We start from the raw sequence: 15892 nt of genomic DNA, 5'->3' as shown, positions 1-15892 counted from the left end.
CAAATTTTCTCTAGCTTTACTAGCATTACTAGTCTCAGTTTTAAAACACTGACAAAATGCTTCAGAGAAATCATTATGTCATTCCTACAAAGAGGAAACATTTTAAAAGGAAATTCATAATTAATTTATATCAATGTGGCAAATGGCAGTGATTCCAAAGCAGTAACATATTTGCATATATCATCAGACAAACACAATCATCTGACTAAAAACATAAATGACATTTTTATGATACTGTAATGCATGTTTCATCATTTAGCCCACTCCCTATTTGATTCTATTTCTGCTATAATGGTGGAAACAAATGCAAGTTAAAGGCCCTACTGTAGTAATAAAAGACTAGTTAGAAATTTTATAAATAAAACATAGTGTATATATGTATGTATTTTATGTATGTATGTATATATTTTATGTATGTAGTTTTTGTCTTCAGCTGGGAAGTATATAATTTGGATTGAGAAAGTATACAGAGAGATGAAAGTGGACATAGAGATGTTCCTTCCCCTTTACTGTGATACTAATGGAAGTTATCTTCCAAGTTTAATACAGTACCAGCTTTCAATATAAATATTATCAGAGCCACAGCAGGAAGAATGTTAGCTCCTGTCTCCCATAATGTGTCTCAATCAGGTTTTCATAGTGTTTCTTAAAACAACAACAAAAGACCCCAGCCACTTATATATTAAACCAGTTTGATGCAGTGGTTAAGGCATCAGGCTAAAAACCAGGAGAGTGTAAGTGGACAGCATTGGGTTAGTCACTCTCTCTGAGCCCTATGGAAATGTCAAACTACTTACAAAAAATTCCTTGCCAATAACAGGGCAGGGACTAGTATAGGCAGTTGCCAGGTGACAACTGTGACTTGAAGAATCACCCCCCCCCCCCAAAAAAAAGTCAGTGCAGCCAGTGCAATGCTGTTATATGGAATCTATCTGAGAGTTATTTGAACCCAGCAACATTTATCAGATTTTGTAATCATGAGATCACTAACTTACCAATGTAGTTTTTTGACACTGCCACTTCTTTGATTTCAATATGAACAGAACCTTTAGGAATTTGAACCACTTCCATGTAGCCTATAAGGTAATCAGGGCAATTGTTTCACTGATACAAGCAATAGTTTACACTTTTAATTTTTTTATAACAAATGCAATTAGATAGCAGTAATTGAAAAGATCTTAGTGTTATTTCTTATTGCAATCAAGACACAGAGATCCATTGTTCCATTACAATGATGGAAATGTAAGAAACAAAAACAAAACACTTTACATATTTGCTTTCAGTTGTATGACAAGTAGCTATTTCACTATAATTTTACAATTCATCAGAGAACAATAGATAATGGATCTGGGATTGATATAAGGAAATATATCTAATAAGTACTCTAGAAAGAGTGTATGAGAGTAAAATGGCAGCATCCAGGTGGCTATTGCCTAACCTATTTTTAAATAGTTGTCGAATAATAGTAATACAGCTTAGATCCTGTGACAATACCAACAAACAACAATATCTGCCTATCCCAGGTTCTTGGGAAGGACTCAATATGGATAAAAATCACAAATCCAGTTTAAGCATATGGTTGACTGTACAATCAACCACAATAATAATAACAGTATAAGCTTTGAGACTCACCCCCTCTGGGTAGCGTATCATTGAAAAAACCTTCAATAGCTTCACATGTACTCCCATCACCACCACATACCCGACACCTGTCTTCTTTAGCATCAGATCCCAAAATATTGTCACATCCGACATGCTGAAAATGGGTACAGTCAGAATAACTATACAATAAGGGGATTTAGTGTTAAAAGTATGTTTTTAATGTTCAAATTAATGGCATTCTTAATTGTTGAAATTCTTCCTTCTTTATTGAAATCATTTTTTATTCATTTAGCAAGAAGTACCATTCTTTATTTCTCTGCTCTATTATCCATATATTCAAATATAAACAGTTTCTAACAATATTTGAGAGGGCTATTTAATATCACACTAGTATAGACTGCAGGTAGAACGGCCTGTTAAACTTCTAGATGGCATGATATTCAATTCACAAAAATATTTTTATAGCCTCTTAATACACATCTTTATAACCAGCTAACTTTAGGATTGATAGACTTTTTTGTCATCTAACCCCTGCAATATTTTATCATATCCTTTCCAATTATCTTTTACCTAAAATGAACTAAAGTTAAATTGCTTACAATCAGGCAAATTATTCCAGTTGCATTTTTATAATCTGCCATAAATTTTTGCTCATTTTCTGGTTCGGCTAGCAGGTGAATTTGCAAGATGCTGCCAGTATTTCCATTTTAAAGGACAGAGATCATATTCAGGGCTTTTCAGTTTCTCAGTTGTGTGAGATGGCTGTTTACATTCAGAATGCTAGTTGCTTTTTCTCACAATTGTTTAAATCATGTGAGCAGTTTTATAACACATTTATAGAGAAACTTGAGATAATTCTGGTTGGAATCCTCATTCACTGTAGTCCATATTTAGCAGAGAACATATATGAATATAAAGAAGACCTTTAAGAGTATTTAGAGACAGATGCTTAAAATATAATGTAACAAGGACATTTATAAGGAAATTGCATGATCTAACACAGGGGTGTCAAACTCAATTTCATTGAGGGCCGCATCAGCATTGCGGTTGCCCTCAGGGGGCCGGGTGGGTGTGGCCTGGGTGGGCATGGCCTACTGGGTGGGCGTGGCTAGAGTGCGTATGGCCTACTGGGTGGGCGTGGCCAGCTCTACATTTTTCGCATCAAGGGTGCCTATGGGGGCCTGGGCAGGAATGGGACAGATCTGAGGGTCTCTGGGCCAGGGCCAAGGCAGCTGGGGCTGTTCCCTCACTGTTTCCAGGATGGCTTCGCGGGCCGCATGAAACCACTTTGCGGGCCGGATCCGGCCCCCGGGCCTTGTGTTTGACATGTCTGATCTAACAGAAAGATTGCACCTTTGTTTTTTCTATTCCTATGCCAAAGAAAAAGAGAAGAGAGAAGAAACTATTTTCCTGTAAAAAGTAAGCTGAAAGGAAAAGTTCAAGAGTACAAATCAGCTTTCCAATCAGAAAAAAACAAAGCATAGAGAAATAAAAAACTGTTGCTTCCTTGCTATTTCTCATCCTACTGGCTCTAAGTTGTCTATAAGACAAATGAGGTAAAATGTCAGTGCTTTTGGAAGTGTATTTCTAAAATATTAATAAAGGCAGTTTCTTGACAGCTGTTTCCTTAGAGGATGTTGCAGTATAGGAATATTTTAAATTACTTTTACTTTTGTGTAAAGTTCATGTATTGTACCTTGCATTCTCCATTGATACAAATATCCAGGGAATCTGCATTGCACTGTGTTCCGTCTATCACTGCAGGAGCACGTTCAGTATAGAAGTTATAACCTTCTGCTAAACAGTTTAATGCACACGGCTTAACCCCACCTAGACAAATAAAACATTTTAAAAGATCAAATTCCAAAGCTTGAAGTATTATATACAATTTAATATTAATCTTTTTTTTCAAAAATTCTGTCACTGATTTTTTTCCAACAGTTTTTCAACAGATTAATGAAGTTGTAGAATCAAGACTGATAAACAGATTTCATTAATTGAACAAGACCTAAATATTTAATAAGTTATTAAACAGTATTACATATTGCCTTTATGGCATAGACTTTTCAGATAGCTTACTGGATTTCAATAACAATATTGTGCTTGATTTTTGTAGAGCTTATCCAGGCAGTTGCTTTAATATGTCTTCCTCAGTCTGTGATGTGATACCAAAAAAAAAATTACTCTGTCCTGACAGCCTCAGTTACAAGGCTGATAAGTGGTATTGGCAGTCCTTGACTTACAACCAGTCGCTGCCTGACTTACGCTGAGCTCTCCAAAATGTTATTTCATTTCCTTTAAAACATTTATACAGATGCTAATCTTCCAGAAACTCTGAGCAGCTCCCAATCTAAGAGGCAAGGGTGGCCTTTGCCTCTCGAACTCTGACAAATCTAACACTGCACAATCAGGTATGACCATCTGCAATAGGATAGTTCAGGGTTATGAAGAATTTCAGAAATAATTTGGAAAATGGTCTTCAAAGAATATGGGGGGGGGTGTTAATGGAACACGACAGCTGCCTTCAAGTCTTTAAAGCAACTTTATCTTTTCTGATATCAAATGACTACTTTCTGAAACTGCTATAAGATCCAACAACTATTTTAAAGGTCTGCAGACAGATACTATGCTCATGCCCTTGAGCACTCTGAAACACCTTTCTGAAATCAAATCTAAAGCCTGTAAAGCCATGATGCATATAACCATATTCTCAAGGTCCTCTTAAGAGAAACTAATATACTGCCTTCCCTGGGCAGGACCTAGAGCCTGATCGTAGCTAAGATTACAAAACTTCACATACCTCCTGTATATGGTTTCCAGTTGTAAAACTTTCCTCGAAATGGCATATTATCGAAGTCTGCACACTGTTTTTCTCGAAAATCACGGGCTCCAAGAGGACATGGCTAAAAAACAAAAATGAAAATGAAATTTGAATATACGCATGAAGTGCATTTTTAATTAAATATGAAAGTTATCACAGATGCTAACTATGATAATAGCCTCTGGTGCATGTTCAGTAGTGTGATGTTCTCCCATTGAAGCCCCAAGCCATCTGTCAGAGCTAGGTCTTCAAGCCTTTATGGAAGTTAGAAGGGTGAAAGCTGATCTCATCTCAGGGGGTAAAATGTTCCAAAGAGCAGGAGCCACAGCAGAGAAGGCCCTTCTCCTGGACCCTGCCATCCAGAATTCCTTGACTAATGGAGCCCACAGAATGCCTCCTCTGCTGGTGCGGATGGGGTGCACCAGTCTCAATGGGCTGAGATAGTTCTTCACATAATTTGGACCCATGCCATGCAGGGCTTTCAGAGTAATAACCAACACCTTCAATTGTACCTAGAAGCAAACTGGCAGGCACTGTAGCTTGTGTAGCAGTGGTGTAACTGCTGTGTCATTGCACTCTGCACCAGTTGAAGCTTTCAAATGCACTTCAAGGGTAGCCACATGAAGAGTGCATTACAATAAGTCCAGACATGAGAGGACCAGGACTTGAAGAACTGAGCAATGGGACTCCTAATCCAAGAAAGGCTGCAACTCGTGCATAACATGAAGTTGTGCAAAAACTTTCTTAGCCACAACTGACAATACATGATAGGATATCATATCTGAAACACCTTTATATACTAAAATATTTTTCTCATGGTAATAGGAAAAGTAGGAAATACTTATTTAAAATACACTCAAAAATTTACCATAAAATTATTTGCTGCAGCTTATATTCTAAGCTTGCCAAAGAACATCAGTAAAAAATTAAATATTTTCTAAATAACTTTAATATCTAATATATATATACAATGAAATGCAACAGACACATTTAAGTCAAAGGTTTATTGATACATTTTACAAAATAAATGTAACTTTGAATTTTTATGTATATGAATATGTAATGTAATTATATATTTTTCTCTTATTTATGATTTGCATCTTTTACTGAGAATAACTATTCTCAATATCTTCTTGTTAGATCCCATTTTCAGTACTGATGGGTGCATGTTGAATTCTATACTGCATGTACTTGCCCTTCGGGAGAAGGGCGGTATAGAAATATTAATAAATTAAATTAAATTAAATTTATGTTAAATAAACAAAATTCTGAAAAGTGCAGTATGCTCTGTGGTTAGAACGGAGACTTGACATTTGGCAAGATGGAGTTCAAGATGCAGGGACTATTACTTGCCCCTACTCTTGCCCACCTAGCAGTTCGAAAGCATGTACAAATGCGAGTAGATAAATAGTTGCCACTTTGATGGGAAGCTGCAGGGGGATGAGAGAGGGACTCCCCACTGGATTCCCAAGGTAATGGTGATGTTACTGCCTCAACCCAAAAGTGCCTTGGTGGCTACTTCCAGTCCTGTCAGCTGCCGAACATCTACTGCCTTTCTGTAAATTACCATACGCTAAATAAATAGCAAAATTCTGACCAATATATAGGTACATTTGATTAGATTTCAAGTTAATTTTGATCTACTCACATCAATATTACAAGAGCGATATCGTTTCCTTTCTCCAAGGCAATATTTTCCCCCACCAGAAGGTCTGGAAGAAATAGAAAGAAATATATATAATATTTTTCAAGAACTTTAGACTAGACCACTATTAATATAGATGGCAAATATATATATAGCCAGCCGTACCAACAGGCTGAAGAACAGCTTTTATCCGTGGGCTGTTAGGCTTTTGAATGGGATATAATCTTATGCAGAGTTGACTTGGGAGGCCGGTGTGTGGTGTAGTTGGTTCACATAGTGTGGTGGGATGGAGGGTTTGTTGTCACTGTGTGTTGGGGGAGGGAGCACAGGGGGAGGCTCAGCTAATCTCAATGTACACATGTTGTACTTTGACAATAAAGGTTTATTTATTATTATTATTATTAATATATATATATATATATATATATATATATATATATATATATATATATATATATATATATATACATGATTTAAAAATGAAAATATTTTGTTCAATACTTGTTTCATGGTTTATCACCATTTAAAAAATGTAGAAATACTTATTTTTCTTCTAATTAGTTAAATAAATTATAAACATCTGAATTCAGTACCAATAAAAATATAATTTATAATGTTCCATTTCAGCAAGTTGCTTCATTTAGACCAAAGTATTTACTTGCTACTCCAGGAAATGTTTGAAACAAATCATTTTTTAAAAATATTACTTTCTATTATTAAATAGTACTGGTATTAAAATAAATAAGATGTTATTAATATGAGCTCAGTGCCTTATACATTTATATAGTATTGCAGTTTCTGAAGACTTCAGCTGTATATTAAGAACAAAGATGCATTTTGTTTAAAAAGATGATTTGCAAATACATTCTAACTGTGGGTGGGTCAAACATCTCAGAAGAGACCTGCTCTAGTTTCTTGGGCTGTGTAGGTAATGGCGGACACTTGCAAGATTCTGTTAATGTAACTTTGCAATAAAGTAGAGAACATTTCTGGATGTGCTTCTTGTCTAGACTACTTGAAAGGCTGACGAAGAAAGGTATGTCTCTTCCCTCCCTGCCAGCTATACATAAAGTCAATGAAGAAACCAGCAGGAAGTCAGAACTCACAATCACATGAAGTTTTCACTTAATGATCCATAGTGATTCACTTAATGACAGTAACCAGGGCTTCACAAAACTGCCTTTGCTAAACAATACAGTCACGTGTTATTGTGCTTTATGACTGAATAACTTAGCGATAGAAATTCTGATCCCAATAACCATAATTAATCCTTGCTTTCTTTCCTTTTCATCTTTGTTGCAGGTAAAATGGTTGTTCTACTTTCCTTCCCATTATAAAGATTACAGAACCCAAGTCTCCTGAAGATCTAGGCTCTATCTATATTTTCTTTTGCAACCATGCAAAATAGGAAGCAGATTATGAGATAAGAATGTCAGACATCAAATGTGGAAACTATTTATGATAATCTAGTCATAGCTCAGATCATACAGATGAATTGTTCATTCATGTACAGCTGACAGAAAGCATGTAAGACACACAATGTATAACTATTGTCAATATAAATGGTGTACCATATAAAATATTTTTAAGGTTTCATCCTTTTTAAATTCTCCTTTTCAGCTTTTTGTGTTCTGTAAGTTCCTGATCTGACTTAAATTGCCAAGGGTCTACTGTGTTTCACATTTTATAATTATGAAGATGTACAAGAAACAAAAATGCATGACGATGGCAGGTTTTGTACAAAGTTATTTAAAATTCAATAAATAATTATAAATACAGTCTGGCTGTTGGTGCAAGGCAACCTCATTTAGAGGCCAACTGCAAAATTCTCACAATTCTCTCCATACTAATAAAAGGATTAAGAGAAGATATTACTCTTAAAAGATCTGTCAAACACTGTACTTATGTTTTTATTTTTTCCAAGTCAACAGAAAATTTGAAATTAATTATTCTGTTTTTATCAGCAGAATAATGCTCTGAATAGAATGGGATCAAATTTGGCAGGAGAAGCTAGGAGTTTAGAAATCAGCCAGATACACCAACGGGCTGAAGAAGCTTCTTGGATGAGAAGCAAAACGTTTTCAAAGAAAAAACCCAAGGAAGTCCAGTTTAGAGAAATCACATTTGGGACAAACCAGATTTCTCCGATGCCTTGTAATGGGAGAGGCTGTTGGGTAATGTTGATCTTTGATATTTGAGAAGGTGTGCATTAAAAGGAATGAATTAACTCTTAGATTTAAAAAATGGAGGAAGAAATTATTTGTTAAGTATAACATGTAAAAGCTATCTGTGCTTACTGCATATAATCAAACATTTGAAAGCATGTAAAAAGTAATCTTTTTCTAGGTAGTTGATATGGGTTTTTGTTTTAAAGGTACGTTGATGCAGCACAGAAGCATTTTGACAAATAACATATGAATCCACATTTAAAATTATTTCCAAATATGTCCTTTATGCTGATGATGGCTTACTTTAGCTACTTACGCTGGACTGTCACAGTGTCTTATGGATGATGAGACTCCTCCCCCGCAGGTCCTACTGCATTCTCCCCATATTGACCAGGGACCCCAACCCCCATCTATGCTCTGGGGCCAAGTGCCAAAAGGGACGCACTCTCCCTGATAACACCACTGAAAAGATTGCATAAAAAACAAAGAATTAACTTTTGATTAATAAAATATTCAAGACAGTAAAATATATATAACCAGCATTAGACATCAACATTTGTTACACTGCTAACCTATATAAGCTTTATTGTATTTAACCCTGTTTAGTTATGGGTCCAGAAAAATGCTACTTGCTTTTATCTTTGACCAAAACTGAATGATAAAGTCCTAACAGATATAAAAAAATTAACAAGCTAGCATTTTCCATTTCATAAACAGTCTTACTATCTCTTGTTAAAATAAACTGCAAAAAACCCAAAATCTTATTTAAACATTATGAATCATTCTAGGTGTGTTTAAACACACCTGTATTAGTAGGGCTGTATTATTTAACAGAACAACGAAGAAAAATTTTTGTAAGAGCTATTGGCTATTGGATCTCCATTAAATCAAACAAACAAAAAAAACATACTGAAATAGAAGTGATGTCACAATGGAAGATAAACTTGAAGCACTATTTTATTAACACTTATATTGGGAACATAATAAAAAATAATGCCAAGACGCTAGAAAGAATCTAAATCTTTATACACATAATTGACCAATGTTTCAGAGTGTAAATGATTATCTGGAGTGAAATATTAAAGTTTTAAATGTGATTTTTGTTATTAAAATTATGGGACATTAGGTTAAATAAATATATTACTTAAACTAAATTTATTCACATAATATTAAGCAAAATAATGAAGTCCTAATTTAAGACAAAAATCTATCAGTTTATTTTGCTTAATAAAATCGAAGGAACACATGCAAAAACTTAAACATATCTTTTTCTTATGAAAACAGAGTTTTGCCATTATGTGTCATACATATATGCATACTTAGATCATACAATTCACCTTTTGAATAATATTTTATAAGCATAAAAAGAAGAAAATAATAAAATAAGTGCAAGAGACAAGAAAAGGAAATTTAGGTGAATTTAATGTCATTCACTGTATCTTGCCATATTGTTTGGTTCTTGCAAACCATTTTTGACATATAACAAACCATATAACATCATATACTATGCGATATATTATAAGTGTCATTATAATGGCACTGAACAAAGAAGAAAGGGGGGAAATCCCAAATGCCAGTAAAAAAGGTTTTTATTTTTCTGATACATTTTGAAAAATCATTTTTGCCCCAAGGACCTATACAAATATCAATAATAGAAAAAAGAACACTAAAATGATTGGTGACAAACATAAAATATTTAGAAAAAGAAAATTCTCATGTATACTAAAAACAATTCATATATATATCTAAAACAGATACAAGCTGTCAGATTACAGTATTTGTAAAAAAATGTGTTAGATTATAGAAATAATATATTAAAGGTAGAGGATCAGTAAGGTTATCCTCTCTTCTTACATTCAAGATGCTGAAGATACCATTCAAAAAGCATATGTACTGGAAACTTTCCATGACCCTGAGCCATCTAGTCCTTTAAAGTGATAATCAAGACCTTGAATTGCACCTTCTAGTGCTTGGAGCCAAGAGAGAAGCAAGAACACCAGAAATTAAGTTGATCATAATAAGGGATTGATGGATTTATTCCTGATTTTCAGATCATATCTCAGTTGCTCCATGATAATAAAAAAACAGTTCCGATGTGTGGCATCCTATATAGGCAAGGCCCAAGAAACTTTTGGGTAATGGTAGTCATAAATTCTTTAGCTACTTCTTCATCTAGGGATGGTAAATTGAAATCTCCAAGTGCCACAACCCTGGCGACTCCCAACAATAGTTCTGCTATGAGGTGCAGCAAACCCAGTAAAGAGATACAGATGTGCATCAGGCACACTCTCAGTTTATCTCACATCCAGCTATCCGTGGAACAGTTCCACTGCCAGCTGCAGGGTCTTGCATATGCCAATCACCATTCTGCCATCTTGATTATGGGGCTGAGGCTGACAGAATTAAAAGAGCACATTTCTCTTTAGTGAAGACCGACCTATTTATCTCTATTAATTTTTATTAATTAGAATCTGCCCATGTCTCTACATTCACAATATCCTTTGGAAACTTGTCTCCTCTATATTATTGGTTATTCTATCTTTTTATTGTCTACATCTTTCATAAGAATTCCTTGTATTTATTAATATAAGATATTAATGAAAAAATTGAAAAATATTAGAATCAAATCTGATACCTTATTCAGTGATGACAAGGAAATGTTAAAGAGTAAAATTCAAACTGGATGAAGATATTCTCAAATCAATATGCCATTTTTCCAATATGTAACTGTTTTGTTTGACAGAATGTACTCAAATACTTTGTCAATGGTGTTCCTGAAATTAAAATAGGTCTACAGCATTTCTACAACCTTCTAAAGGAGTTAGCTGATGGAAAAATGAAGTAAAGTTAGCATTTCAAAATCTGATCTTAATACATTTATGTTGACTTTGTGTAAATACTAAAAATTGTCCAACATGGTAACAGATGGGTCACTTTATGTTATGATTCAGAAACTTCTGAAATGTCAAATCACAATGACTAATCAATCTCCCCACCTTTTTTTTTCTTTTTTCAAGGAAGGATTGGAAGTTAGAACAATATTTGCTTTGCCTTCATTTCATTGCCTAACAATTGAGAAGTTTTTAAGGTTCACCATTATTTGTAACTATGACTCAATAGCCATCAAAGACTAGCCCAAATCAATAGGCTACAATTTGCTCTGTTGTTGTATAAGCAGAGAATGCTGATCAAAACCACAAGTAAAATCTCATTTCCAAAGCAAAAGCAACATTGTCATACTATAGCACGATATCCAGATGTGCTCAATAATATTTGGCTAATACCACATAGTTGCTTTGGCTGAGAGATCCAAATGTCACAGAAGAGGGAAACAAATTACACATTTAACAATATTTCTGAAATGCGAAATAAGGTGTCAAGAAACCACTAAATAAAGCCAGTCCAACTGTTTGAATCAAGTAACATACTCTCCTTTTCAAATAATGCATCAAATCAACCCATTTTAAAAAGATGTACATTTAAATCAAATGATCATCATAATAACTTAGAACAGGCGAAAAAAATCTGTTTTCAAATATCTATACATAGACTCTGCCCATTATAATCCTCTGACTAAACCTTAATAGTTGTTTCTTTTCTCCTTATAATTATGTGAGGTGAGAACATCCAGTGTTCTTTGATTCTCTGAAGGGTGATAAGAATCAGTGTATACTTAGTTCTGCACTCTAGTCTCAAGACTATCACTAATTGAAGATGAATGTACTTTTTCCCCAAATGGGTCTTGATTTTGCTAAAGTGAATTTAAACTATCTACTTCACAAATGTGGTCAAATGCTTGGTATCTTTAGTAAGCAATTTGAATTTAATTCAAAACAAATAAAGCAAGAATAATCAGAAAGTTGTGCAATTCTGGGATGGAATTAGCTATCTCCAAATGACTCACATTTAAGCAACTAGCTCTAAAGTAAATGGAAATGTGTCATAGGATGTATACAATAATGAGATAACTAACACTGCTCTTTTGTCAGTTGAATTAATTCAGAAAAATATATATACAGTGTTAGCACAAAAGATGTATTCATTTCTTATACTATTGCAATTAATCTTTTTTCTTTAATAACTAAGCTATAAATTATCTGCTTGAATTTCTTTCAATTTTGAGAGACTAGTGCTCCAGTCTCTGTGCTGGGTCCTTGTGCTGTTCAACATTCTTGTCAATGACTTGAATGAAAGAGTTGAGGGAACACTTAAACAGTTTGCACTTTGCACATTACACACAGCTGGGAAAATAGCTAACATTTTAGATGAAAGAGAAAATAAAAGTCCAGATAGACTGAAATGAATAGGATGGAATTTAAACCTCCAGGGAAAATGTAAACTTCTGCATTTTGGTAGGAAAAATGTAAGTCGCAAATATAGGATGAGATAAGCCACGTTTGGCAGTATTTCATGTGAAAGGATGTAGGTTTCCTTGTTAATCAATCACAAATTAAGCATGAGCCAATACTGCGATGCAGCCAGTAAAAAGGCAAATGATATCTGGGGGGTCATTAATAAGAGAACAGAATTCCGATCACAGGGAATAATTGTTCTGCTCTAGTCTACCCTTCACAGACTCCATTTGGAATACTGTGTCTAGTTCAGCCTAACTTCCATTATGATCTATTAAATAACTAATTTTATGAAAAGAGGAAATGAATTTAATCTGACATAATTTGCTCACGACAAATTTATGTTGGCACTTATTAACTGTTGCATTCCTATCCAAGTGGTGATAAATAATGCTGCTTAATGATCTGTTCAGGGATCTTGCTCAACTGACAGGTCTTTACGTTCCCAAGTTTTTGTTCTTCTCTTTTTTGGAGGTAGGGATAATGTTTGCTTTCCTTCAATCCTCTGGGATTTTGCCAGTTTGCCAGGAATTTTCAAAGATTACCTTTACTGATTTACAATAATCTCCATTAGTTTCTTCAGTAACCTATTCATTCAAATTAGCTAAGTAATCTTTTACCTTTTCCTTGTCTATCCTGAGCTGCAGCTCTTCCTTCCATTAGTGGCACAATGATGGCCAGCTAAGGCTTCCTTTCTCTTCTGAGAGAAAACAGATGTAGAATATAAGTTAAGACATTCTGCCTTACTGCCATCATCGTTACTAATTCACTCTTGCTACTGTAAAGATTTTCTCCCTTTCCTTTTATTCCTGCAATATCTGAAAAGTGGTTTTTGTCATTTTGGGCATTTCTCGCAAGCCTCAGCTCTTTCCTCATTAGGCTTTCTATCACAATTTACACTTTCTGGCAACTGCTTTGTATCATTTTTCTGGCTATATTGCCTTCTTTCATTTCATATATATTATATATTTATTATGGATAGCATGGTCACTTTCTGCCAAAGGTCAAGGCACCCTCACTTTTTCAATCATTTCCTCTCAGTCAATAAGGATTAGGTTATTTCTTCCATCTTCAGAAGAAATTTCAAATGAAATTGTCAACAATATATTCAAAGTTTTCCCACAGTGTCATTAATTCCCATGTAAATCTTTAGAAAATATGGGTAACAGTAGAATAACATAGTACCTGCAGTGTCATACCAGGTCTCTGTATTGTAGTCTCAAACTGTTTGAGCAGGGAATCACATGTCACAACATCTTTTTTCCCAAAGTGGTTCATGGTTTGTTTGATCAACTGGGGCCCATATATTTTCCATCTTGTTCCATGAAGCCAGAATCGTTGAGGCATGCTCAGTCATGAACTGCCTCCAGGAGCAGTAGCTGAATATCAATAGCTGAATTCCAATAGTATCAAATGCCTTTTGAACTTGCATCTTTGGGTCACATATTGTATTTCTACCAGTCTTCTTTTTTATGTTTTCTGGTATTTTCCTTGTCTGCTTTTCTTGAGGAGCTTTACATCTCCTGTCCAAGAATTTATCACTTTCCATGATGTGTTTCACTTAAAAATTCATTAAGACCTTTTACTTTTTCCTCTAATAAGGACACAAGTTTGTACTTCCAGAATATGTCATTCTGGGATCTCTTCAAGCAGTACGTACCTTGTAGGTCATCACTAACCTTCCTTTGCTTTCCACGTAGATTGGCAATTGACAATTCCTTGCATAATTTCACATAAAACTCCCCAATTTGCTAATTCAGGGATCTTTGCTCTCTGGGGAACTGGTTGCGTTATATGTCTTCTGAAACTTCTTCAACTAGGTCAGCAGCAAACAATCTCCAGTCACACACAGCCAGCAGCAGCATTCAGTCAGCCATTGTAGAGAAGAAGGATTATGGATATATACAAGCCTCTTTTGCCTAGACAATGGAGCCTACTTATGTCCATCAAGTTCATCTTCCTTGCTCAATAGAGTAGTCTGTATTTCCTTGGTTCTACAACTTTCTTCTTCCCCTTCCTCTTTCCTTTGTCTTGAACTCCTACCCAAAATTCTCTTTCTTTCTCTGCTTTTACATTCACTCAGTGACTTAAAGAACTGTATCTTCAACATGGTAGGAAATAATTATTTTTATTTAAATAACTATGTAACTGATCTAAAAGAACAATAGCATCTTTGAAACTAGACTCCTTTTAAATATCTGAAAAGGTATTATAATATTTTAACAGAGCTCTGGGATTGCCCTTGCAAACCTACATTTCCTAAAGTCTAGGCAGGAGAAAATGCTATCACTATATCTCACTCATTTGTTACAGGTATCGTATAACACAGAAACACATAAAGCCAGGATTGTCTTGCTCAGTTTTTCATTTGAACATTTACCACAAGTTAATCATATAACAATAGAATATATAAATTCCTTAATAAAACCCTCATATAAGAGTGAATAAGAGTTCCTCATATAATAGTTGAGATTGTCTCACTGGAGTCTATATCATGTATACGTATTTTGGTTTTTACCTCATCTGAGTTGAACATGCTTTTTAATGAATGTAGATGTCATTGCACATATTTGTTCCACAAGAGACCAAGGGAATCTGTATACTGAGCACACTTCCATCTTTGTAGAAGTCTAACATTCTACTCTTTTGAATGCATGGATGTTTACACAAATGCTTCAAAGGGAACTGAGTGCTTTAGCTCACTTCTGCAAATATGTGGAGTGCAAATATCAAGTAATAGTTCTGGATTCTATATGTTTTTCCTCATATTATTTAGAAACAAATAGTCCAACCTACCCAAAGCTGCCCACATTCCCTCTGCCTTAGAAAAAATAAGCAAGACTCAAGAAAGCTGAAGGCATTTTAAAAAATTTAGAGAAAAACTGCAAAATTGTGAGAGTCAAACTTATAACAAGATGTATTACTGCTGTTAAGAAGTACAATCAACTGACAAAAGCAGAAGTGAGTGTTTATGCTTTACTACTACCAGAATAGTTGAAACTTGTACATGGCATAATAACAGAAACACAGTGTTGTTAAGAAGGGCTAGGCGTCACTGCATTTCAAAACATCAATTTGATACCTTCCTTTGCATATAGTTTCTATTCATTTTCTTCAATAAATTCAGCAGAAATTTGAGACCTTTCAAGGTTTTGTTAAGAAAAATGTGATATTTGTTGTCTGGGTATATTTTGCCATTTATTTATTATTTATTTATTATTATTTGGATTTGTATACCGCCCCTCTCCCGAAGGACTCGGGAGTTAAATACCATGGATATTATACAAGGGAAAGAAATTGTTCT

At 34.6% G+C, this 15892-nt stretch overlaps 1 protein-coding gene across 1 annotated transcript in view; it reads right to left on the bottom strand.

Moving 5' to 3' along the window:
- The window catches only part of ADAMTS6 (ADAM metallopeptidase with thrombospondin type 1 motif 6), a 151235-nt gene that overhangs the window by 41449 nt on the left and 93894 nt on the right, over positions 1–15892 (bottom strand). The window contains exons 13-18 of the mRNA XM_083356960.1: positions 8553–8698; positions 6072–6135; positions 4403–4505; positions 3299–3432; positions 1633–1756; positions 996–1076 (exon numbers count right to left, since the gene is read on the bottom strand). Coding sequence (XP_083213086.1) covers positions 996–1076; positions 1633–1756; positions 3299–3432; positions 4403–4505; positions 6072–6135; positions 8553–8698 — 652 coding nt within the window. The remainder of the gene's footprint in view (positions 1–995; positions 1077–1632; positions 1757–3298; positions 3433–4402; positions 4506–6071; positions 6136–8552; positions 8699–15892) is intronic.

Source organism: Vipera ursinii, assembly GCF_947247035.1.
Source record: "Vipera ursinii genome assembly, chromosome: 2".
In the NCBI taxonomy this organism is placed as follows: domain Eukaryota; kingdom Metazoa; phylum Chordata; class Lepidosauria; order Squamata; family Viperidae; genus Vipera; species Vipera ursinii.
Note: the sequence above shows the minus strand (reverse complement) of the source record. Positions and strands in the feature narration are given on the sequence as shown.